Source organism: Mus pahari, chromosome 2 (genome assembly GCF_900095145.1).
Source record: "Mus pahari chromosome 2, PAHARI_EIJ_v1.1, whole genome shotgun sequence".
Lineage (NCBI taxonomy): Eukaryota > Metazoa > Chordata > Mammalia > Rodentia > Muridae > Mus > Mus pahari.
This window is the reverse complement of record NC_034591.1, coordinates 62,555,598-62,583,314: the sequence shown is the minus strand read 5'-3', so window position 1 is coordinate 62,583,314 and position 27,717 is coordinate 62,555,598. Positions and strand designations below refer to the sequence as shown.

Here is a 27,717-nt window from a genome sequence, read left to right as displayed (position 1 = left end):
ATATGTGTGTGTGTGTGTGTGTGTATGTGTGTGTGTGTGTGTGTGTGTGTGTGTGTGTGTATGTATCATTGTGCAAATTACCAAAGCTTAGAAAAAGTAAAAATAAGTTAATAAATAAATTACATAAATAAATCAAAAACACTGGACAGTCTCTCTGGCTGCTCCCACTTATAATTCCTCTCAGAACTAAAAAGGCTCTATTGGTGTTTATGTCATGGATAATTTTCTGAAATCCTGCCACCTTTTCAGACTGCATGTTATCTAAGTTGTAATACATTTTAAAACCTACAACCAAAATTTACTCCACTTTAAGCAACTGATATTATATAAATTGGTTATTACTCTAAGTTTTAAAATGAATGAAAGGTTCTTGTACAATATCATAATTACATGCTTCCTTCCTTTCTGCTTTATGACTGGTCTATGACCTCTGACTGTATGGACATGTCAGAAATCAGTGAAGCCATCTGCATGGAAGGAACATATGAAGTGCTACAGTGAAACCTACTGCTTTGCTGGGTTAACAGGCACAGCATACAGACTAAACCTTACCATCAAGTAGATATTAATATCCAGCTCTGTCACTTTCCAGCTCAGTGACCTTGAACAAGGAACTTGTTTTCTCTTTTGAGCAGCAGATTTGATGAATGCTTTTGTTTTTGCTTATCAAATGTTATAATACTGAAAGCACTGTTTGGGTATTTGATACTATTACATGTCTTTGCATTGTTCACATTTGTGACTTCTAATTTGACTTTCCTTGCTCAGGTTGACATGATCGTGACCCTGGGAGGTCTCGGTGGGCGTTTTGACCAAATCATGGCATCTGTGAATACCCTTTTCCAAGCCACTCACATCACTCCTGTGCCAATTATAATAATCCAAAAGGACTCTCTCATCTACCTCCTCCAACCTGTGAGTAAACAGCGCCCCTCATCAGCACTCTGCTCACAGAGCCAGTGTTGCTGTACAAGGAGACTCCCTGCCTGCCTCAGTCTCTCAGAAAGCTCCCTTACTAGAATTGCTTTGTTTTGTGAACACTGCCCTGTGACTGAACAGCACAAAGGTAGTAAAAAAAAAAAAAAAAAAAAAAAAAAAATCAGAATTTCTGTGGGTTAGTGCTTTCTGGTTTTGTTTTGGGTGTTGGTAGTTTTGGTTTTTTTGTTTGTTTGTTTGTTTGTTTTGTTTTTTCTCAGACAGAAGAGAAAGAAAATCTTGTAACTTTTAATTAAATTGCCTAAGAATTAAATTTAGCACTTCTGCATTTTGAGTTCCTGAGTGTGAATGACACTCAAGAAAAGCCTCAACAGGGAAGCACAGCTTAGCAAGTATTTCAGATGGGATCCTCGTGGATTTCGAGTGCTGTCGTTATGATTGGAAACTGGGTTTGATTTTGCTTAGCACTTAAAAGGAAACCTTTAGCTTTTACTATTCATAAGTTGCCTGCTTATTAATTTCGCTCCCTCAAGTAATTCTCTAAAAATGATGTCACTCGTTTGAAATGGTAAGCAACAAGAATTCCTCTGCCAGTGTAATGCACAAAATAAAAATTCTTACTATAGAACCAAATTTCATAAGGTTGAATGAAAGTCTGAGCTGGGCGGTGGTGGCGCACGCCTTTAATCCCAGCACTTGGGAGGCAGAGGCAGGCGGATTTCTGAGTTCGAGGCCAGCCTGGTCTACAAAGTGAGTTCCAGGACAGCCAGGGCTGTACAGAGAAACCCTGTCTCGAAAAACAAAAAACAAACAAACAAAAAAAAAGAAAGTCTGTACTTCCCATTACTCTCCATGAGCGTTTACAAGGATAGGGGACCATTCCATTTTTCCTCTCATTGTATTTTGGTATTTATTATTTTGTGTCTGGCTCATCTGTTACATGCTACCTGTACTGTGCCAGCACTGAGACTTGTTCTTTGGGTAAGGCAGTGGGTCTCATGGATACACCTTTGTTCATCATGTTCTGCTTTGGTTGCTTGGTCAGGTTTCGGTTTCTGACGTGTTTTGTTACCCAGCTTGGTTGTTTCCTGCAGGTTCATGTGAGGAAAGCAGAACTCAGGTGTCAGATTTCTTGCTGTCCTCTTAGGCATAAGGCTTGCAGCACTTGGTGCCTTTCATGCTGCAGTGCATGGCCTCGAGGAATAAGACAAGTAGTTACATTTGATCGCTGACCCCAGTTCATGTGAAGTGAAGGAGCTGGTTATAAGCACAACCATTCTTGCAGTCAATTATCTGCACTTGTAATCAACTCCTGAGGTCATCAGCTGTTGAGAAAAAGGGTTACTGCTGCTCATAGCCGTAGCAGTTTTAGCCCACTGACCATGTAGATTTGTATATTCAGAGGACATTGCAACAAAAACATGATGGTATAAAAACTTCCCCTTTTCTGTCTGGGATACAAGAGAGGAAAGAAGGATGCATGTTCCTGTGGTCACTGTCACCTTCCAGGTCATACCCTCAATGATATGAAGGCCTCCTACCAGATTCCACTTCCATAGCCCACTAGACTTCACCTCCACATTCCTACTGCATCCCAAAAGTACAGTCCTGGGCACCAAGCTTTGTCACATGCCAGTAGGGGACACTTAGGGTACAGGGTATAGAAATAATGCAATGATTAAAGTTTAGTAGATAAATATGTTGAGAAAATAAATAATTTGGGCAACATGGAATAAGGAAAATATTCACAGAAAAACTCACCTTCCCATCCAACCTCACATTCACTCAATTCAGCAATTACGTAGAATTACTACATAATCAAAGCTTTTTTTTTTTTTCCTAGCAATAAAGCAATCCAAATAAGAGAAAATGCTGTCTTCTGTGGGCATTTTACTGAGCTTACCTTTCCACACTCTTCAGGAGTGAGTCAAGGTTTCCTGGGGAAGGTGATGCGAAAGCCATTGAAGACAGTTGCTATAAGCAAACAGCCAGGTTTAGGGTATAGCATGAAATGTTATTGGAATCGTACCTGGAAAAAATGTCAGAAGAGTGGTTCTTAATATTTTTTTTTCATTTTATGCCCTGCATCTTCACTGTAATTGGTAGGTTCAGGGCTTTCTGAAGCAAGCAGTTTGGGAATCTCCCCATCACCACATTGATGTCTACCAAGAGTTCCTAAAGACTCTCACCCATTGTGTTTTCATGTATTGCTCTATTCTTTTCTCTCCTCCTTTGCCACTCCAACTGTGTGTATTAAGATTCACTGATCGTAATCTTATATTATGTAGAATTTATAAGTACATACTTTTCAGAAACTATAGGACTAAAATAAAATATTTTCTAAAAATATTCATAATGTATGAAATCCGATGTTGTACTTATCTAGCCCCAAATTCTATTGTTTAATCAAAACATAAATAAATTTTCCCTTTGAAATAAAAAAAAAAAACAGATTCACTGATCGTGTTATATGTATTGCTAATATTCTCTTTCATAATGTTTATCTCTTGGTCTCTTTAGACTTCATCCAGATGCCCTCTGCCTACTCTCATTCTCTGCATCAGCAGCATCTGGCTACTCAACCCCTCCACTGAGACTCTCATTCCCCCTGATCACACTTTCTCATATGCTTGCCCTATATTCACACTGGAATAATTCTTATATGTCATAGTAGTTGACTTTTATATTTTGTAACTTCAATTTCCTCTGTGTTGTGTAGTTTGAAGCTGTGAATTTTATATCTCTGAAATCTCCACCCAAGGTAATTGTCAGAGGCATGGGTTAAAAGCAAGCCCCAAGGAGAAAGTCCAATGCTTTCATCATCATTCTGAGTGTACATAGGACCATTAACAACACAGGACATTTTGTCTGAGATTCTTTTGCAGCATCCACTAGTGTGATTCATGATTGTAATACCACTGGGACCTTTGATGTCAAATGATGTGCCACTAAGTGTACCTCTTCTCAGGCTTGTTATGGCAAGTTGTAGTTGAGTCATTTCCCATCATCCAATGAGAGTGTTTATATTCATCTTGATGTGTAGGGCCTCTGTTTTATATGGCAGCCCCAAGACCTCAGAGAGGTTCACTGATTTAGAAACTGCTGTCAAGATGAAACTTAGGTTTAGTCTTTTAAATGGAAACTTGTTATATTATCTCTAAGAACTGTTATTTTTAAGCAGATACAATGTGTTTTAGAGAAATCTTTTAGTATTTTTTTTTTTAGCATCTTTAGTATTTTCTGTCATGTTCTGTCAGTGAACTACTCTCTGTAAGTCATCAGTAATAATTAGCCTCAATTCTAACAGACTCTTATGGAACTGAATATTTCCTTATTAAGGGGGAATTTCATATAGTTGGATAGGTTTTTCTATCTTACCTTGCAGACAGCTAAAGCATATGGTAGAGTGGACTGACTATGCCAGAGAAATTCTTCCTCTGTAATGGCCACCTTAAGCGCAAGAATGCAGTTAGCCAGTGAATGAGAGCTTGGGCCCAAGAAGAGAAGGCACCGTGTAAGCACAGAATTCTGCCTCAGTAGAACTGCCAGAAACTGCAGTTCTAAGAATGTTCAGGAATCTAATCCCACATGGTTTATGAGAATATAGCACAGTGTGTCACCTTGTGCTTATTGAAGCAGAATTCTAGATTCTGTAAACATGCTAGATACACTGTGTTACTGTGATTACCCACATCCCCATGCACAATGCCCTGTATTTTTTCTCTGCAGTAATTCTGGGTTGGCAGCCTTAAAATTATTAGAATATTCCTTATCCTTAAGACATAACTATTACATGCAGCAGGGCCATATGTTCTTATTGGTTCACACCCTTTGAAGAGGGTTAAGGCTTGGCTCTGTGTTCCAACAGAGGATGAGGACTGTGGTCTTTACCACTGCATTCTAGGGAGATTTGTCTTAGTGTCTAGCCTTTGCCCCCTGATTTTTTACGTTTAGTAAAAGATTGGCAAAATTATTTTAGTAACGGAGATGTAAAAGGCAGAATGAGGGTGCGGGGCTTTAATCTGTGAATGGTTCAATGTGACCTTTATGTGCTTAAGCACTTTTGTTTTTGTGTGTATGAGATGTGAATAATCTAAATGAACTTAATACAATGTATTCCAAAACTATTTCTCAGAAATACTTCTTAGAAATATTACTCAGAAATAAATAAATGAAAATGTAGGTTTATTCAACCTCAAATGGAAGTACTTGAAGCTGAACTGTTTGGCCTTTTGTTTTACTTATGTTTATAAGATAATGTATGCAATATGTGTGTTATTGTATGAGCATACACTGGTTAATATTCATATTTGCAAGGAATATGCAGAAGAGATTTCCCACGGGATACTGTTCATTGTTACTAGTAATTATAATCATGATTTTAACATGAAAAGAAACATTATAAATTTTAATTGAGAACATTTTCAAATATTGTAGATTTAGGTTCAAGAAAGCAAAACTGCTGTGCTGTGGCATCAAATGGAGAATGACTTATGATGTTTAAATCAGTATTAATAGTCAACCCTAGGTAGGATGGTAATTTTGATACTTTAATATGAAATCTCTCATTTAACCTTCATAGCAGTACTGTTAAAAAAAAAAAAAAGCAAGGCAGATAATATAGTTATACTGTAAGGTTTCTGACTCAACACTTTTTCCACAGCAGTACATCTTCTTTTATGGAATTAATGGACTAAGAAAGAACTGTCAAACTCTTAAAGCAAGTCATAGCCCATAGGCAGGTAATTATCCATAAGCAATGTGTAGCTGAATGTGTATGTACATTCAAATATTTATTCATATACATAACATGCATACAGATGTATATTTTATGTGTACATATAAAATCCTATGTGATATTGATAGTTTTACCTACATTGATTTCAAATAATATAAATATTAGGCACACTATGTTCTGGGCACTACTTGGGATCTATTCCAGGACCCTATACATGCGAGACAAGCATAACACCACTGATTTACATCTGCACATTAATAGGGAGTACAGTGTAAGGCTGAATCTTTCCTTGTTACTATAATTCCAAATTAAGAAAGATTACTTTCTGGATTTTTCTAAACAAAAAAATCTAAATTCAGCAATAATCTCAATCATATAAACAAATCCAATGATATTACTATTGAAATACTTTAATATTAAAAACTAGTTAAAATCAACCTAAATGTTAACTATTCTGAATGTTAAGTTTGGGAACAGATGTCTTCTTAACATTCTTTTACAATTGTAGTTGTCTGACATAGCTATCAAAAAAGAATAAACTATCTTATGAGAGTTGTTCAGTGTTTGAAAAATGTCATTTATAACAAACACATTTGGTGTGTTTACTATATCAATGTTAATTGGTCAAGGACCCTTTTAAACATTGGGACTAAATGTGTACTTACTTTGATTTTTTTAAAAGCTTCTGTAGCAAGCAATCATAGGTTCTATGGTGGTCTCTCTTTCAGATAGTATGCACATGAGATTTTCATTTAACTAGCTTATCTAACTAAATGATCATCTGTGATTGAGCAAGGTTATTTTAGCCATTTAAGGCCGAGCTGTGTGAGGGGCTCATTTAGCATTGTTTAGTGTATTTCAGTTCACAGCTCCTTTCTTGTCTCCTTTCTGTATTTTTGTTCATCATAAGCAGGATTTTAAAATAAAGGTTCAATAGCATAGGTCCCAGTGCATATGAATAAAGCTCTGTTCCCAGCATGCACCACTTTATTTTGCATGTTAGCACGTTTCAGTTAGTGTAGGTCAAATCTCTTGGTGAATGGAAACCCCAGAGTAGCATTTGCTTTGATAGATATGTTTGAACTATCATTTGAAGAAGGAAAATTAAAAATATGATGCATAATTATTCTTCCTTGAAAAACAAATTCTCTCTTTGCCTCAAAAAATATTTTTTAGTAAAATCTGCTCAGGCTGTATGATCAGGAACCTTTCTGTGACAGACTATAGGTATTTTAGATCTGAGACCCCAGTGATTGACACCCATGTTGGGCTGAATTCCTGCTGTCAACATATAACCTCTTTTACCATATAACACATGTGGACAGGATGGTTCCAGGTTTCCCATTCAAACTTTCTCATTTTCTGGTCCTGTGCTTCCCAGTGCGATAGAAATATTAGCACTGTACATGAAGCATAAATTATCCTTTATCTCCACGTTTGATGACAGTTTGTAATACAAGTTAATAAGATTTATGGCCAGAAAATGAGATGTCCAGGAGTTAATAGGTGTGCCTTTTACATTATCCTATCCCTGTCCAGTGATTCCTCTTTAGGCTTCCCATACCTGATATGGAGTCATGTTATAGTGTTGACTTCTGCCAGTTCATATCTCAGCCAAGCAAACTTCTAAACATGTTATAAATATGCCTTCCTCATGATCTTAGTTCTGTTTTATTGCTCTTTGGTTTTTTCTCTCATTTTCCCTCTCACTAGATTAATTACTTACTGTATAAAGTCCTGACATTTTGTGCAATGTACATTTGCAGTGCTGGTAATGAATATGATAAAAAGATGTTAATAGTCTGATCAAAAGAAGATGAATATTCATGAGGTAAATTTGGCATGCATGATAGTTTCTGATGCCAACTGAGGGCCCATGTCTATGTGCCCACATACACATATCCTCAGCACAGTCTCATCTTTGATAACATCAAAGAAGTAAATCTCAGCAAGATTTACAGTGGGGTACTGGGAACTTTCCATTCTAGACAGTTCTAAAAACCTTATTATTTATCACCCAACTTTAATTTTTGTTTTTGGAAAATCACTTTTTTCTTTTCTGCTGTATGCTTATAATACTGTTGAGTTTTGCCTTGTCTGTTAGAATCTAGCATAAATTATGCAATAGTGAAATTTCAACATATGTAGTAATCCATTTAATTGTAGAAATGTAGTGTACTCAGAGAATGCTAAATAGCAAATACAGGAAATGTCATATATGTGACTAATATTTACCCAGCAAAGCATTAGGATCTCATCATGTGCAGCAAAAGACATAGATCTGAAGTATGGTATGCTGAGTGAAAGAGCAGATGCAGAAAAACAAATCCCACATGATTCATCTTACGAGGATATTAAAAAGTGTTGATTGAAGTGTGTAATAGTGATTGCTGGAGGCTAGATTATGGATAGCAAAGATGCTGGGAAGTTACATAGCAGGAACTTAACCATAAATGGAAGTGATAAATTGTGTTGTTCTGCAGAACAGTGTAACTACAGTTTCACAATAGCCCATATATTTTGTGAATAACTAGGAAAGAGGAGTTTGGAGGTTCCAAACAAAAGGTCATGAGGAAGAGATGGAAATGTTGATTACCCATATTTGATAAGCACATATTTTACACATGCATTGAAATATCACAGTGTACTTCATAAGTATGGTGATTATTTAATGTTAATCAAATACTTCTAAAAAAATATCTGAGAAGTAGCAATTGTTAGCTGCCATCATTGATTTTCCATTGCACTGAACACATGAAAAGTTATAAATTATCACTTTATTCCTTATAAATTTGTACACTTTAAGTAATATTTTTTAAATAAAAATATAAATTGGTACTGAAATATGGCATCTTAGTTAGGATTTCTATTGTTGTGATAAAACACCATGACCAAAAGCAACTTGGCAGGAAGGGTTTATTTTGTCTGATGGTTTGTAGCCCACTATTGGGGGAAGTCAGGTAGATGCCATGGAGAAGTACTGCTTACTTGTTCTTCACAACTTCTCAGCCTACCATGTTAGACAACCTGGGACCATAAATCCATGGGAGGCACCATTCACAGTGGGATGGGCCATCCTACTTCAATCACAAATTAAGAAAATGTTCTACAGGATTGCAAAATGCCAGTCTGGTAGTGGTGGCATTTTCTCTATTGAGGTTCCTTCTTCCCAAATGAGTACGTATACCTTGTGTCAGGTTGACAACTAATCAGCACATGTAATATTACTCTGACAGAGACTGTAAAGGGGCTCCAAATCCCTTTATATCTACAGATAGTCAAAACCATTGATCTTTCCCAACCTTCCTTTCTCCTCAGAAGTAAACGACTGATGTTCATTTCTACCCTTACGATATCTGCCCATATTTTTATTCTCGGGGCAGCTTTACCCTTGGTGCTCTGCGTATGCCCTGATCATTGTCCTTACTGTTTACTTGTGACTTTGCATTGGATCTTTTGCTCCTCTGTACCAATGCAGCAACTTCCCCAGTGGAAAGTGTGAAGATGCCAGATTGTTTTCCTCTGTCAATCATCCCTGGGCTTTCCAGAAAAATTTCAGAAGTCATTTCTTTTCTTGTCCTCCTTCCTCTGTCCTCTTAGGTCCCTTTTCTTCACTAAGATGTTTAAACATTAATACAATAGCCTAACCTATTATTTTGTATGCCAGTTTTAAAGTGTTATTTGAAATCCTTGTATTTTAATGTGAAATCGGACAATCACATTTCAGAGCTATAGAATCCCTTATTTCTCTAGATATTTCAGCGTCTTCTTTAAGTTAATAGAGAAATTTTCTCTTTATGGTTTTATTATGCTTCATTAAACTAATTTTCTTCAAATAAGAATAATACCACAAAAAAGAATAATACCACACACCTAAAGTGTTTATTTTGTATGTGTTGTTTTGTTGATTTGTAGAATAAAGCACCAACAGCCTGTTATGTCATAGTACTCCATGCAGTACTGAGTACAAAAAGCAGAGATGGTACCAACACTATCTTCAGAGTGGAAGGAACAGGGAGATACATACTGAAATTCTGAAACAGTGTGACCAAGTACCGAGCAAATTAAGGATAGCTTAAAGAAAAGATCTAACCCAGATTGGACATGGAGTTGGTAGTGATTCATGGATAGTCTCCCAGATGAAATGATATCTGAACTCCAACATAATAGAAAATTATAAAATATAATGAATAGATATTTAATGTGGTACTTTGGAGAACATAAGGCAGCACACTAGGTGCTACAGCTGTAAGGGCAGGAGCAGCCAGGTGCAGTTGCAATCCCAGGAAGCTATTTGTGTTGTAGGCCAAGGTCCGGGAGCGGTAATTTTATCAAAAAATGACATTTGATAATAAATTTTAATAGTTGGGAACCACTAGAAATCCCAGAAAGAAATGATAATTAATTTTTAGAAGTAAACATGACTATGAATACAATCTAGCAGTGTTTCTTTGGGACATGTGCAGGAAAGTTGTTGTTGAAGAGACACTGAGGAGTCAGTATTATTGATGCCTAGGCTACAGACCTGATTACTGGGCGTGTCTTTTGGGTTAGAAACTTTCCATCAAAATGGGAAACTGGCCAATTGATTCTAGTGTGTCAAGACACTACAGTATTTCTGGAAACAAGCAAAGTGCAAGGGTGACTGATCTAGGCTTGAGCTAGTCCATAAAAGAGATGCATGTGCAAGTGTGAGCGCATGTGTATGGATTATACACATAGTACCTGAAGCCTTGTAAGAGAATTATTCCAGACAGAGAGTAAAATGAGCAAGGGCAGACAGATGGACCTATGGAGTACCGTGCCGAAGAAGTACCACAGATATTGAGTCACAATGTGTTTAGGGACTGGACTACTCAGTTTGGGTATGAAACCAAGGTAGAGTAACGTAACTTTCTTTTACACTGCTGTTTTCCACCCCTAACTCCTCAGATTTCATGCAACTTCCTTCCCTCTTCATGTGTTCCCTGACCATCCTTGGGTGCAGAATCAGATCTTCTAATGTCCTTTTCAAGTCTGGAGAAAAGTGTTCCATTGATTATCTTTCAAAATGGCTGTTGATAATCTTTTCTCTGTTTGTGTAAAGTTAGACTTTGCTTAGAAAAAAATCTTTCTGCATTTCACTCTTTTTAAGCTCTGCTGAAATTTTGAAACTTACAAACAGTGCTTGCAAACAAACTCTACTAGGTCTCCTTCATCTGGATTAGTTTTATAATTTTGTATCATAATCCACTCTGGCTCTGTGACAGTACCATAAAGTGGTTGGCTTTTAAATAACAGAATCTTATTTCTTACAGCTGTTGGGGCTCGACAGCTGAACATCAGGGTGTTGGCAAATTTAATTTCATGGATTTCTTTTCATTTTTATTGTGTCCACATGCCAGAAGGGATATCTGTGCTCCCAGTGCCTGTTTACATCCTCATCAACCAGGGAAGAGCCCTCGTGGTCTGATGGTGTCATGTCAGGGACAAGTTTACAATACACAATTTCTTTTAAAGCTATTTTTACTTTATGTATATGAGTACACTATATCTGTCTTCACTCAGACCAGAAGAGGGCATTGGATTCCATTACAGATGATTGTGAGCCACCATGTTGTTGCTGGGAATTGAACTCAGGACCTCTGGAAGAGCAGCCAGTGCTCTTAACCATTGAGCCATCTTTCCAGTCCACAATACACAATTTTTAACAAAGAAAAGTACTTAGACATAGCACTTTTTAGATTTTTACTCCTCTAGGTTTCCAATAATCTAACTATAAAAGAAAAATATTCTGATAAGTGCTTTTAATGTCCAATTCATTAAAAACATATAATTACCTCCATTTCTATCAAAACTGAAATAACAATGATCAGAATTGCCTTACCTGATATTGGCAGAATACAAAGAAATGAAAGATTTAGGTAATCTTAAGTGGATTGTGCCTACAGTCAAGGTGTTGCATATTGACTCATAAGTAGGTCTAACTCCCTCGGGTTGGGAGTCAGACTTCACTTAATTCAACTAGTTTTCCATTTGCCTTCTATCTTCCTAATTTGTTGGAAGATCATGGCTGCAGTGTGTTACATGTGGGTAATGGTTGTACCAGTGGGAGGTTTTAAAGCAGTGTGGGTATGCAGTGTCCTGGGGGGCAAAGAATGGAACACACTACTGCTTCCTGCCACTTACCTCCACCATTAAAAGTTCTTTGACCTTAAAGAAGTCTTTTACTAAAAAGGTTTATAGAAAGACACCCATCAGCAAAACCTTACAGCAATCCCTCAGTGATTCTGAAGCAATGAGGAAATATAAAATTCTATCTCCATGGAAACTGTATAAAAACTTATTTGAATATTGTCCTCTGATTTTCAACCATGAGTGACAGAGAATCAGTATTGGATACTTGATGAAACCCATGAGGGACTGTGTGCAGGTGAAACAGCAGAAGCAGTGGCATCAGCTTGTGTCTGAGTGCTGTCATCATAATTTATCGTAATCCAATTCTGTGTAAAGTATGGGGATATTGACTGTGAGATGTCAGCTACACACACACACACACACACACACAAACACACACACACAGAGCCATCGTCCTTGGCAGCAAGGACATAAGGGCACTGTGTCACATATACATAGCTCAGTTGAACATTGCTTCAGCATCTTTCTTTGATTGAAAACAAAAGGTTGCCAAACCAGTCTCAATGAACTGTGAAGGGATTTAAGTATTACCAGCAGGAGAATGAAATGAGCCTCTGGAAGGAAGATTGGCAGAGTGAGATTTTCTATATAAAAAGCTCCCCCGAAGCTCCAGCTCAGATGTTCTACTTCTCAGCCAATTAAGTGTTTGCACCTTTGAGTTTCGAAGCAGTTCAGTTTCATTTACTTCAAAAATGACTACAACACAGAGTAAAGAATATGGTAGGGGGTTAAACAAATAAACTTGTATGTGGAAGAGAAGAAAATACACATTCAAATTCAGCATTCATTCTAGAAGAAAGTGACTCCCCACCCACCTACATACATGCATGGCACATGTAACATGCAAGTACATATCTACTCCCTCAATAAGCTCAGTTCTTCTATTGCTTTTTTAATGGAAGAAAAGGCAAACATCCCATACCTCAGGTCTGTTGGAGAGTTTATTGTGTCTTTTGAAAACCTATATTTTACATGACTTTCAGAAGTAGTGTTTAATCCTTTATAGTTTTTTTTTTTCATATAACTGATAAACACTTTCAGCAAAGTAACAGGATACAAAATTAACTCACAAAAATCAGTAGCCCTCTTACATATAATAACAAATGAACTGGAGAAAGTCAGGGTAACAACACCTTTTACAATACCTTCAAATAATATAAACTTTCTTGGGCTAACTCTAACCAAGCAAGTAAAAGAATTATAAAACCTTGAAGATATTGAAGATAGAAAGATCTCTCATGGTAGGATTGATATAGTAAAAGTAGCCATCCTCCAAAAAGCAATCTACAAACTCAATGCAACCCCCATCAAAATTCCAACACAGTTCAACACAAGTCTTAAAAGGACATTTTTCACCTTGAAATGGAAACATGCATATAACAAAGAAACAACAAAAACAGAATAGCTCAAACAATGCTGAATGTTAAAAGAACTACTTGTAGGTATCACCATCTCCAACTTTAAGTTGTACTACAGAGTCACAGAAATAAAAACAGCAATGTATTGGCACAAAGACATGCTGATCAGTTGAATCAATTTGAAGACCCAGACATAAATCTGCACATGTGCAAACATGTAATTTTTTGATAAAGAAACCAGAAATACACACTGGAAGGCAGGAGAAGAAGCACCTTCAATAAAAGTTGCTGGTCAAATTGAATGTCTACATATGAATATATCACTGTTTGCAGATGTTATTAGAGTATATATAAGTGACCCCCAATATTCCACCAGAGAACTCCTAGAGCTGATAAACAACTTCAGCAAAGTGAACCTACTCAAACAAATCAGGAGCCTTCCTAAACACAAGTGATAAATAGGCTGAGAAAGACATTAGGGAACAACACCCTTCACAACAGCCTCAAATAATATAAAATATCTTGGGGTAACTCTTACCAAGCCAGTAGAACATCTGTACAAGAATTTCAAATGCCTGAAAAGGGGAAATAGAAGACCTCAGAAGATGGAAAGATTTCCCAGGGCTCATGAATTGATAAGATTAGCATAGTGAAAATGGCCATCTTACCAAAAGAGGTCTACAGATTCAATGCAATCCACATCAAAATTCCTACTCAATTATTCGCAAACATGGAAAAAGCAATTCTCAACTTCATATGAAAAACAAAAGTCTTCAGGATAGACAAAACAATTCTCAGTGATAAAAGAACTACACAGATGATGGCGAAATCAAATACTACTGTTCTAAAAAAACAAAAACTATAACAGTAAAATGACTCTTGATGGCAATCTGTTATCCTTAGAGAATAATGCCTTGCTTAGCTAATATCAGAGAAGCTGCCTCCTGCAGTAGATGGGAACAAATACAGAGACTCATAATCAGACACTATGGAGAGGGTAAGAGTCTTTAGAACACTCAGCCCAAAGTGGGTTGTCTCTATCAAAAACCTCTCTTCAGGATTCAGGGACCCTATAAAAAATGAAACAAAAAGAATTAAAGAGCCACAGTCAATTAACCTAAGCCCATGGGGTCTCATAGAGACTGAACAACCAACCAAAACCATGAAAGGGCTGGACCTAGACCCCCTACATGTCTTTAGCAGATATGCTGCTTGGTCTTCAAATGGGCCCCCTAACAATTGGAGCAGGGGCTGTCTGTTACTCTGTTAGCTGCTATTGGATCCCTTGCCCCTACCTGGACTGCCTGGTTAGGTATCAGCAAGAGAGGATATGCCTAGTTCTGCAGGAGCTGGGTGTCTCAGGGTGAGGTGGTACTCAGAGGGGGCTTCACCCTCCCTAAAGAGAATGGGAGAGTGTAATGGGGGGAGGGGAAGGGAGGCTGCAATCGGGGTGTAAAGCGATTAAAAATAAATATATTTGGGAGAGGGTAAAAAGAATTTAAGAGCCAGACAGGATAAAGGACACTGAGGAAACAAAGTCTTTTAAATCAACAGGATGGAAGCACATACTAACTCAGAAATGAGGCAGCATACACAGGGCCTTCACAGGTCTGAGCTCAGAGAAGTGGATGCACTCCTCCATCCATAACCCAGAAGCTATCACCAACTGATAACCTTGCAAATGAAAATGTAGTTTCTTTCAAGGGAGTCCCACTGGGTAAACAAGCTGGTCTTCAGGGTAGGCCACACGCCCAGCAATTGATGGCTAACAGAAAATTAATCAGTGGCTTCTTTGGAAGTTTCTTGCATCATAATATCTACCCTCACCTACCCCTTTAATTTTATCTTTTAAAATTCATTTTATTTATATTTTTCTTCTTTTTTTCTAACTGTACAGGTTCTTTGCATGCACGTGTGTGTGTGTGTGTGTGTGTGTGTGTGTGTGTGTGTGTGTGTGTGTGTGTTTGTGTGTGTGTATAATGGCTTCCAGTTTAGTGTTTTTATGGGATTTCTGAGTGTGCAAATGAGTGGGTCTTTGTTTCTTGTGCCTTTTCTTGGGCTCTTTTTCTTGTTTGTTTGTTTTGTCTGTTTTTGGTGTGTTCTTGTCTTATTTTACTATGTTTTTTTCTTTATTCTCATCCCTAGAAGCCTCTTTGCTATCTAATGAGAGGCCGAAAGGGAGGAGATCCAGATGGGAGGGGAGATGGAGATGGAATGGAAAGAGCAAAGGGAAAGGAAACATTGATCAAGGTATATTATGTGAGAAAAATCCATTTTAAATCAAAGGGGAAAAGACAAGGTCACTGGTTAAAAGGAGGAAACTATTTGGATTTCAGTTCTTGGTGCAAGTATATAGAGAAAGGTTAGTTTTTTTAATAATTTAATATATTATTATTGTATGTGTGACAAGTAAATGGATGTAATTGCATGAATCCCCTGGTGCACATATGAAGGTCAGTGCTGGTGTGTGGATCCACTGGTGCACATGGAAAAATCAGTGCTGGTGTGTGGATCCCCTGGTGCACATAGGAAGGTCAGTGCTAGTGCATTGGATTCCGTGTTGCACATTAATTGGTCAGTGCTAGTGCATGGGTTCCGTGTTACACATGGGAATTTCAGTGCTAGTAAATGGATCCCATGGTGTACAAGGGAAGGTTAGTGCTGGTGCATGGAGCCCCTGCACCATGGACAGGTTAGAGGACAATTTCGGGAGTCAGTTTGCTCTGTACTCCTTGATTCCCATGGGTCAAGCTTGAGACTGTCAGTCTTGTTCAGTAAGGCTTTTAACTTGCAAAAATGATCTTTTATGAAATGACCCAAAGACAGCAAACAAGTTGTACAGGAGCGCCACATTCATTCAGGAGTAAGAAGTATGGAAGAAAAACTGGCTGCTATAAAGTAACTTCGGTGTCCCACTTCTAGCTGGTCTCCTGAAGAAGATTGTAAATATCCTTATTTACAATCTAATATCTAATATTAAGTCTAAATATCTAAATATCTAATATTAAGTCTTCAGGATAGTCTGAATGTTGAAGATGGAATGAATTTACTATAGTAAGCTACTGAAAGCACTTGACTCTCACATACAGTTTACAAAGTAGCCTAAATATCCAAAAAGTTGCAAAATAAATAACAGTATTTTTGGAATTGTACAACACTTTCAGTTTATAAAGTCGCTTCATCAGTGTCTCCTTGATTGTCCTAAGAGGCCCACTTTAAGCAAGCATATAATACCTTGCGCTCTTTCTTGCATGAGAGCTCTACACAGAAAAAACCCTGTGAACTCTCTGGAAGTTCACCAGATGTTCTGCCTTTGCTCTAATACTCAATACTTAAAACTTAATTAAATAGCTAAAACAAAGTAGATACTTTTAAGTATGCACTGCATATAGAATTATCAACAAAGAAGTATGACATGCAGTCACCTATATGTATGTAACATATGTAGTATAATACAGCAAACAATAATCACCAATGAACTATTTTAATATCTTAAGCATTTTACTCTATGAAGACGGATCTCAGCCTAGAATGGGGTCTGACTTCAAAAGTTCATTGTAATTTGGAAATATTTGAAAATGCATTTAAAACTCCCAAACCACTGAACTTTGTAGTTACGCACAAAATACACCAAAGACTATCAGTGGTTTCCCCCCCAGAGTTCTTGACTTACCCGCAGACTCTGTGTTTCTGCTTCTTCATTCCATTGCATGTATAACATTATAGCATGATACTTGCCACGTGTTGAGAGCCCAAGAAAAAGTCAAAATTCAAAATATAAGGAGCAGTTTATATTAAAAGGATTAATTTCACCCCGTCATGAAGTTAAGGGATCTTCAGTCAGGTAGAAGACTGTTCCTGAACCCCTATCTATGTGAGCTGATGTATCTTCTTTTTATGAATTTTTGAAAAAAAATAGACATGTTGTTACACTAAATACTTCAACATAATCAATCTTACTATGCTAGCTTTACCGCTAGACTTTTAGTGAGCAGGGCTAAAATGACCCCCCCAAAAGGCATGCATGTGTGTGTGTGTGTGTGTATGTGTGTGTGTGTGTGTGTGTGTGTGTGTGTGTGTGTAAGAATGCATATATAAATCATGAGCTAATTTTGATAGTTCGATTTCAACTTTAGTCCATTGTTTAAATTTATTTTTATTTTATATTCTTGTTTCTCTAACCAAAGATCCTTGTGGTTTGAAATGACCTGTCTATGATTTATCATAATGTATAGCAACTGTTTTTACAATTATCATCTGGTAGTGCTACAACCAGAAAACTAAGTGAGTTTAGGGTGCCTGTTCAGGTATTCTTGTCTTTACATCCACTGGGAATACAGTATTTTGAATTTTTCCACTTGAAATAATTCTTGTTGTTATTTTCATTCAGGATTTTGCTATTAACATATAATTAGGCTCATTTGTTACAGTTTATTTAGTATTACAGGATTTTGTTTCATTTATTATTTTTAAATACTTATATTATTAGAGTTGTTTGTTCGGGAGATGGCTTTCTTTCCTGATCCCACGATGACTACCATTTTCTTCCAGGATCTTCCAGACTCATAAAAAGTATAAACAAAACTAAAACAGATTATGTATATGAATATTTCTGAGAACATATAAAATTTTGTCTACTCAAAATTTAGAGCTAAGATGAAAGGATGGACTATCCAGAGACTACCCCATCCGGGAATCCACCCCATCATCAGCCACCAAACCCAGATACTATTGCACATGCCAGAAAGATTCTGCTGAAGGGACCCTGATATAGCGGCCACTTGTGAGGCTATGCCAGTGCCTGGCAAACAGAAGTAGATGCTCACAGTCAGCTATTGAATGGAACACAGGGTCCCCAATGGAGGAGCTAGAGAAAGTACCCAAGGAGTTGTAAGGGGCTGCAACCCTGTAGGTGNAACAACAATATGAACTAACCAGTACCCCCTGAGCTCGTGTCTCTAGCTGCATATGTAGCAGAAGATGGCCTAATCGGCCATCATTGGGAAGAGAGGCCCCTTGGTCTTGTAAACTTTATATGACCCAGCACAAGGGAAGGCCAGGGCCAAGTAATGGGAGTGGGTGGGTAGGGGAGCAGGGGTGGGGGTGGGGTATAGTGAACTTTCGGGATAGCATTTGAAATGTAAATAAAGAAAATAACAAAAAAAAATTGTCTACTTATTTCTTCCTCTTTTGCTAATACAGCTTAGAGACCAATAGTAAACATCATTGTTATTCCTTCATTGTGGACTTAGTACTCCACAATGTGGAGGAACCCCAATATATTATATCCTAACTATATGTTGAAATAGCTTTTTGAAGTAACATGATAAAAGTTTAGACTACATAATGCTTTGGATTCATAATATCGAGGTTTGAAAAATATTTTTGTGTTCTATATACATTTCTTTATACATATGCTGTTTGTTTGTTTTTTAAGAATCTTTTTATTCTTGAAGCAATCTTATACAAAATACATGATGTCATTTCAAGGATGAGCCACTTAGAACCCAGTCTTTCTAGGGATTATTCTATCAGTCATAATTTATAAAGGACATGTAACTGTTTCAGGCTCAACCTTTGCCTTTCTCCATGGCACTTCTTTGTCCAAGAGCATAATGTGTGAGATTTGTATGATGCCATGCCCGTTAAAAGAAACGGTTTAATCATGTAATTGCATGAAACAAATTTGATCTGCAATGACATTTGCTGCTTTGATATCAGAAAACAAGGCTTCCACACTAGCATTTGTGTTTTGTAAATATGTTTTGACAGGGAGGTAGGGTAGATGCAATCAATGTTCTTGTCATGAAGGAACAGCTTTCTGTTATAGCTCACACAGTGGTGATGACGAATCAGATTCCTTCTATTTGGACACAGGCATGGAGATGGAGAACCCAAAATTAACACATTCCATTCCAAGAAGCCCATTTCACCCCTATCAGACACCCTCAAAAGATGAGAGAGTGGAAGGCATGGAGTCTTATTTTATCAAGCAAGTTTAGCATACAGAAATGTTGTTCAGGGTACAGTGGAAAAGGATTGGTTTTTCTCCTGAGTCATTCTTCTATTACTCCTGACAAGTGGGTATTCTGGAATGTTGATAGTAGTAATTAAACGGTTGTGAGTAGACCTTCATTTTTTAAAAAAATTTCACATTGTACAGTTTTGTACGGGCAGAGAGCCAATCAAAAATAGGAAAATGAACATTTTCATATAGACATTCAGCCAACACATTAGTTGGGACTTATTTTTATTGACTATTTTACTAGATTGATCATGAATGCGTTTTCCTAAAAGAGCTAAGATAGTCTTTATTAAATAGATCAATGTTATAAGATAAAACTAATTCAGTAAAATAGAGAGTTTTATAGAGATCCAGAGAACCATTGAGTAATATGCCCCAGAAAAGCTTGGGAAGAATTTGTGGAGGAGTCCTTCCATATCAGGCCTAGAAGTAGACCAGTGATGTGGGCTTACTAATAGTAGAGGAGGCAGAACAAATGCAAATTAAGCAACAGGACCTACTGAAAGTGGGCACTGACAAGGTAATGTCAGGAGACTGTAGGAGGCCTGCTGTCTCCTGGGTGATATGGACATTATGGAAGACAAGCCCACATATCATGCTAAAACCTATAGTCATTGTGTCCTGAATATGACTATTCTGACAGTAATTTGTAAAGTTCTTTCCTATGAAGTTATGTAAGCTCTGAACTACATATAGTCTTTCATTTAGGAATTGGCCATATCAGACAAATGTCCCTCATTACTCCAAGTACATAATAGGGATTCATCTCTATTCATAGATATTTAAAAGTGTGGTTTGTAAGTAATCACTGGTGATCAAATTGGAAGATCAGTGAGGTTCATTCAATAAAGGCAAAAATGATGACATGGCTCATGCTGACTGAGATTCTACATGTGCCAAACATGTTGAGTGCTTATATTACCTCAAATGGTTTCTTTTACTATTATTAATTATTATTATTATTATTATTATTATTATTATTATTATTATCGATTACAGTAAGTCCCCACAGAATCATGATATAGATATGACTATCCCAGTTTCACTGGAGAAAAACTGAAGCACAGGAACTTTTATATAGCTATTAATGTACAGATATGAGCTCTACTAGAAATTGCTGCTCATGGATCCTTCTATCATTGTAGCTACTTCACTACCCTGCTCTGAGAAAACAGTCCCCCTGAAATCTGCTTTACATGAGAGAAGCCCAGAGGGATTGGACATCCACAGAAGTCAATGGGAAGATCCTCATCAGTTCATTGAACTAACAGCTCAGATATAAATACTTCTGCCCTGGGACGCTCCCGTGCTCAGCGGCCTCACTCCTAGGATATTTGGAGTGTTGTAAAGTATGGCCACAGGACATTGAGAGTAGCACAGTGTCTCATGTCATCAAGCAGGCTACATGGAAGCTTCATTTCTAAAAATCCCTTATCTATAATATACACTTCCTTTAAAACAAATTTCTGTACTGAACTTTAACTTTGTACTTGATACAAAAATATTTATGTGAAAGTAAAAACTTATTAATAATGCTAGAGATCTTAACCCTACTCACTTTTAATGATAATGCTTTTACTTTAAAATTGAATTAATATCCCAAAAGCACATGTTCTTCTCAGTTGATACAGAAACAGCCTATCTATAGGGACTGAAGAGATGGCTCGACAATGAAATGTTCTTGCACAGGACCCAAGTTTGTTTCACAGCATGTGTGTTGGGCCACGTAGAACTTATGCCTACAACTTCCAGCTCCAGAGAATCCAGTGCCCATATCTGGCCTCTCACATGAACATGTGTACTCAAATGCACATTCTCACACATACACATAATGAAAAATAAAAAATTTGGAGGGGTGGGTGGGTGTGTGTGTGCATGTATGTGTGTGTTACATAGATATGGAAACAAAAATGTTGGAGAGGTATTGCCATCAAAAGAGGGAAAGCATTTAGAAGCATTAGTTAAGTTAGGTGTGGTGGCTCAGGCCTGTAATCTCAGCACTTGTGAGGTTGATGCAGGATCCTCATGAATGTGAAGTAAAGCACAGAGTAAGAGCCTGTCTCAAGTGACAGCAAGCACTGAGAGAACATGGAGATAGGAAGTTAAGAGAATGGGCATTATTGAGTTGATGTATGAAGCATGTGATGTATGTGATCCTGTGCCTTCTTAGTTAGGGGATGTTTTAATTATTTTTAAAGATTTTTTTCTTTATTTTATGTATGTGAGTACACTGTTATCAGTAGTTTGGATGCTTCTTGTCAAGCAGTATTAATGTTCCTTTCTGGTTCTGAGTGGAAAGTTTGAGCATTGTTGTAGCAAAAATTGACATAGATCCTGAAACTCAATAAAGTCTATGGTAACTATGTAACATTGTAGGTTTTGATTTTTGGTTTTGGATTTGGTTTCCTTTCCTTTCAGCTTCATGTGGGGAAGGTAGGTTAATAGCTGATTCACATATTTAGTTAATGGCCAGTTTGGCTGGCTATTCAGTTTGGACTTGCTTTACCATCACCATAATCATTCTTCATTGCTATTTGCCACTTACCCCTAGGATTCCTTTCCCTCTTTACATAAGATTATCTAGTGGTGCTGGAGAGATAGCTCAGAGGTTAATAATATTCTGTCTTTCTGAGTTTCAGTTAGAATCTCAGGATGAGGGTGAGGTAGCTCACAACTATCTATAACTTCAACCCCAGGGGCCCCTCACACCATTGCTGTCATGTACACATACCAATACACAGACGAACTTGTGTACACATAATCAAAAATAAATTATTTTTTAAAATGAAGACATTCTATAGCCAGAAGATTACTCAGGGGGTGATGTGCTTGCTGTGCAAATATGAGGACTTAATTTTACATCTCCAGCAGCCATGTAAAGCTGACATGGTAGCAGACATGTGTAATCCCTGTGATCCTGCAGGGAGCTGGGAGGCAGAGATGAGAGAATTCCTAGAATCATGTAGGTAAGCTAGCTTAGCAAATGTACTGGTGACAAGAGACACTGTTTCAAACAAGGTAGAAGGCGAGGAAGAACATCAAGATTGCCTTCTGACCTTTATACACACACAGAAAGGCATCCTAATATACTACCTGATATATTGTACATAGTCTCTTTTATATTTTCATTTTATATTTTGTATTTTCAGTATGTGTATTTTATTCCTATTTTTCATGACTTTTTTGGTATTCTGAATAAACCTAAGGCTTTGCACAGGTCTATCATTGACCTATAGTTCCAGCCTTGTTTTATATTATTAATTCGTTTACTGTTTTTATTGAGTGTCTCACTTTCAAACCTAGGATGGCCTTGTACTTACGATCTTCCTGCCTTGACCTTTAGATTACTAGAAATTTGAGGTGAGTGCAGCGAGGCTCCGCTTGTAAGACACCTTTTACATACAAAGAGAAAGGTATTTTTAAAACCACAAACACATTGCCATTATCAATCTAATTTCATTATTTGATACCTAGATTTGTGCCAAGTTGACAAAAATCATTTAAAATTTAATTTAAAAATTATTTGTTTTTTAAATATTTAAGTTATTTGAATATTTTGAAATGTACAAAATCATTGTTTCATAAAATAGCATAGAATATTCATATTTTCTCTACCATTTTAAAATGTTTTGCGATTTTTATTTGAACAGAGATGAAGTAAGAGTCATGTACAGCAGCCGGCTGATGGAGGATGCTTTCCAGGGGCTTGTGGTTGTTGCTTTCTCCATTTGTTTTACATGACCTCTTTCTCCACCTTCCCTTTTCTTTTATTTCTTTGTGGTTCTTCTCCTTTTATTTCTAGTGTCAGTTGCTCTGTGGGGGTTTTCACAATTTAAACTGTTTACATGAGACAGTGTCTTTTAATAATCACCAGAGACCATGTATTTCCCTAATGGGTAGTTGGTTTTAAGCTGTGATTGTGACAGTTAAAGTATTTACAGGGGGAAGGGGATGCTTCTGAAGTAGATGATATTGCATGATGATGTCTGTTCCTGTTGTTCTTATAGACATTCCATATCCATTGATGACAGTTGTTGACATCTATATATCTGTCTCACTACCCAACTCAAACTTTCAGTTCTACCATTTTTGTTCAACTAACTGTCCAAAATACTTTTGCACAAAGAAGCTTTCTTCATTTCAGAAGGTAGTTTTTTTGTTTGTTTTGTTTTGTTTTGACATCTAGTTTTGCTAAAGTCAGGAGACATCACTGATTCCCCATTTACTTACAGGTTTGTTTTGTTGTTTATTTGTTTGTTTGTTTTCAAAACAATAAAATGATTTCCCAGAAAACTTTAGCTTCCATCCATTGTTTGGGTATTTTTCCAAATCTCCTGAATGTAAGCTTATGTGATGTATTGCATTTAGTTGTTCTAGTGTCCTTATTGCTGTTCAAAGGAGTGTTCCTTTGGCCAGCAGGAGAATATTCAAACTGCCACATGAATCCTTTTATCATGACCACTGGCTGAGGCTTAAGGGTCTTTGCTTGTTCGGTTTTTGTCAACTTGGCACAAATCTAGAAATATCTGGAAGGAGTGAACCTCAGTTGAGAAAATATCTCCATAAGACTGTCCTGTAGGCAAATCTGTGGGGTGTTGTCCTAATTAACAACTGATGTGAGATGCTGCAGCACACAATGAGCAGTGCCATGTCTGGGCAGGTGGTGCTGGCTTCTATAAGAAAGAAGGCTGGGTGCCCGGACGCAGCAGCCCTCCACGGATTCGGCTTCAGTTCTGCTTTCAGTGACTGCCCTGACCTCCCTCAGCAATTTAGGATGACAGGAGAATTGTAAGAGGAAGTAAACTCCTCTCTCCACAAGTTGCTGTTGGTCATGATGCTTTCTTTATCAGAGCACCAGAAAACTGAAACTGTCCTTAAGAAATTGAGTCCTCAGGAGGTTTTATATAATAGCAATTAAAGCAGGAACACTTTTAACGTGAGTGGGAAGTTGGCAAGGACCATGGGAGGAGAATGGGGGAAATGCAGGCATGAAAATGATGTAAAAAAAATTACTAATGTATGTAATTTCCAAAATTTATTTAAAAAAAAAAATTTAAAAAAGAAATAGTCTATAATAGAGGCTTTAAGGAGGATTTTTGCTGTTACTAACTTGATTTAGTAGAAAAAAGCTAGTTTTTATTTGCTTGTGTTTATACTTCCTGTTCATAACTTGGAAGAAATGACATCCCAGAGGACAGAACATTTAATTTTTATAAAGCTTGATCTGTTCTACAGTGGACCAAGGTTACAATATTGTACTCAGAAACTCTTGTGTAGTCCAGTGGTTCAGAGTTTCAATTTAAGTTTGCTTTATAAATTTTATGGTCTTATATTTTATATTGTAATTTTGACTTAATTTTGTCACTGTGAGGACTATTAATTAAAATTATATTTATTTGCATGCATAGTTTCAATTATTTTGTGACAGTTTTTTGAAAAGTCTCTTTGCTCTTTAATATGTTCCGTTGTCAAGTCAGTCCAAATGGGTCATCCGTGTGAGTGTGAATTAATTCTGCTCTCTAATACACCCCATTGATCCTACAATTTCACGGGCTTGGCTCAGTTCTGTGATCACTTTGACTACAATGAATAGTCATGCTTTTGTCCTTTTGTAGTTTTTGTTCAGTGAGGGGACTTTTTCAGCTCTAAGGAACAGCCATTTTTATTTTTCCCACACCTGATGCAGGAGTAAGGGAGAATTCCAGATGCCCCACAGTGTTATGCAAAGAGATTGGTAAACTACAAACAGGCTCCTGCTGACACTCAGTGTAACCAACCAAGGAGATGAGGAGAAAGAATACCCCAGTGTAGTGTTAATGTGCCTTCGTGTCCTTATAAATGAGGCTGAGCACATTAAATGCTGTTCATGGTCCTTGTTCCATGAACTGCCCATCTTTCATCTTGAGTAGCTGGCCTTTCCTCTTCTGTGTTGGTAGAACAGTTTATCACTTAGTAACACAATCCATTATCCTTAATGTGATTTGTATAAACTTTTTTCTGCTCATTTATTTCTAATTTTATTTAAGAAAAAACTTATTTTTGTTTTGTTTAAATGCTTTTACCTTTATCCTAATGAATTTATGTCTAATTATATGCTTTACTGGGCCTATTTTCAGAACAGCTTTAAATTTGCAGACTATCTTGACCTGATAGTATAATTCTAATTTATGACCCCACTCTGATCACCTAGTTTCCCATTAATTATTAACAATAATTAGTAATTTGGCATATTTCCTTAAATTAACTTAAGCTGATTTGTCCAACAGATGGACATACTTAATTCTTAAGTTCTATCCCTAGTGAAATGTTTATGTGTGCATGGTATGCATATATGTGTACATACATGTTCACATATATGTGGACACATGTATATGTGCAGGTACATTTGTGTACATGTACATGTTGAGACCTGATATTGCTATCTAAAATCTTCCATGCTTGCTCTCCACTTTATTTATCATGATTTAGCTGAATCTAGAGCCCACTAGTCTAACTAGCTAATTCCCTCAGAGATCTACTTTCTCCTCCGCCTGAACCCTAGGTTTACAGGTAGTTACCACACTTGGGTTCCATGAAACATCAGTCTTTAGACTTGTGCAGCAAATGCTTTATTGACTAAGTGATAAAGTCTATTTATCTACAATTAAGCACCTTTTATTCCCTCCCTACTTTCCATCCTTTGTTACCTGTTTTTTCTTCTCCTTGCTTCTTTCCTCTCCTCTCTTTTTCTTACTCTACTTTTTGGAAGAAAGTTTCTGTTTACACCAGACACTGGAGAAAAGGGATTCACTTCACGTAATTACATCACTTACTTGGACTTTATTCACCTTTTCCTCATGTGAAATGTAGTTACATGCTCTTGTCTGTCTGATATATACTTTATGCTTTGACCTGTAACCCAAACACTATTTTTCTTGCCTGTTCGAATTATACTTGGCTTTTGGCATAACCTCATAAGTGTGTGTGTGTGTGTGTGTGTGTGTGTGTGTGTGTGTGTGTGTGTGTTTTCTTACTTTCTACTACAAGATGATCTTAGCTCATTTTGTATATCCCCTATCAGTATCTTAGAATCAGTCATTTCTCCTTAGTGCTCTCTTCCTTTCATTGGAGTTCATTGTAGAAACCAAGAACTGGGTTTCTTTATTACAACTGCAGCTCAGGAAAAAAGCATATAAGTATCGGTTAGTCTATAAGGATACACATATTTATAAAATTTCTGTATATTGGATGCTTATATTTCTATTGTTGGTATACTTGCATCTCTATTAATGAAGGCATGACTTATAATTAGTATCTCCAACACTACTCCTTTATATGGAAGAATCTGTTAGGTTCCCCTGGGTTATTTCAACAGTATTGAACCTTGTTTTCATACTGCCATTCATTTAATTCCAAAATGTTTATAGAGAGGTACTAAAATTGTTAATTGGAAAAATAAATAAATGATAAATAAAAAAATTTTTTAGCAGTACTCAAATGAGGAAACAGCCATGCCAGCTAAAAATCTTATGTACTTGTGTTTGCTTTTGCCATGGGCTCATCATCATCATCATCATCATCATCATCATCATCATCATAATTATTCTTCCACTTTTCATTACTCTCAATGAGATTGTTTCATATAATTTTCATATGAAAAAAATAATATTTTTCATAGTCTGCATTCTTTCCTCGATTCTTTTAGCCTTGCAAATGAATTTTATTGTATAAAATAAGATGCAACAATTGTGTAAGTTTAGACAGACCTTTAATGTCATGTATATATACAGTACCTAGGCAGTATATCTTAAAGTTCTAGTTGTTCCTTGTGTTCTCCATACTCCTGGGAGGGGGGGAGGGCTGGTCTGTGAAGTGTTCCTATAGCTTTACTTAATTTTGGAATGCATGTAATATGAATATTATGATATGCAGTTATGCAGAGGCTGACTTGTTTGCTTAGCAGTGTGTATGAAGATCCTGTGTTATATCTGCACTTTTCACTTGATATTATACTTTTAAGGTTGACCCATGTTCTTCTCTGTACAGCTATTTTTTAAAAGCCATTTCAGCATCATATACTTCCACAAATTTACTTTCTAATGAACAGCTCCCTTGTATATCTTTATGGACTTACATAGGCCTTTTTTTCAATAATGTGTATATTTATAGAGAAATAGAAGCATTATAAATGCATTTTTATAAAGTGACTTGCGCTGCTATATAAACATTATTAACTTGAAATGTAGATATTTCTGTTCTGGGCTTTAGCTATGTATTTGGGCTTGAGGACTTTAAATATGAAGATACATGCTAAGCTGAAGTAAGCAGGCATGGGAAGGACATTATAGGAGCAGTAATGGAAGAAGCTTTGAGAATCTCCAGGGATGGAAGGGAATAGATTCTTCTGCTAGGTATTGGCCTGTTTTAAAGAAGACCATGTACACACATGCTCCTACAACTTCCCCAGTGCATTTACATGCAACCATTCATATGGAGAATAGAAC

The 27,717-nt window shown here is 36.9% G+C and overlaps 1 protein-coding gene across 2 annotated transcripts in view; it reads left to right on the top strand.

The window, feature by feature from the left end:
• Tpk1 (thiamin pyrophosphokinase 1) overlaps positions 1-27,717 on the top strand; it is a 320,733-nt gene that overhangs the window by 181,207 nt on the left and 111,809 nt on the right. For both annotated transcript variants that reach the window (XM_021189978.1, XM_029535392.1), the window contains one exon: positions 769-915. In XM_021189978.1, coding sequence (XP_021045637.1) covers positions 769-915 — 147 coding nt within the window. The remainder of the gene's footprint in view (positions 1-768; positions 916-27,717) is intronic.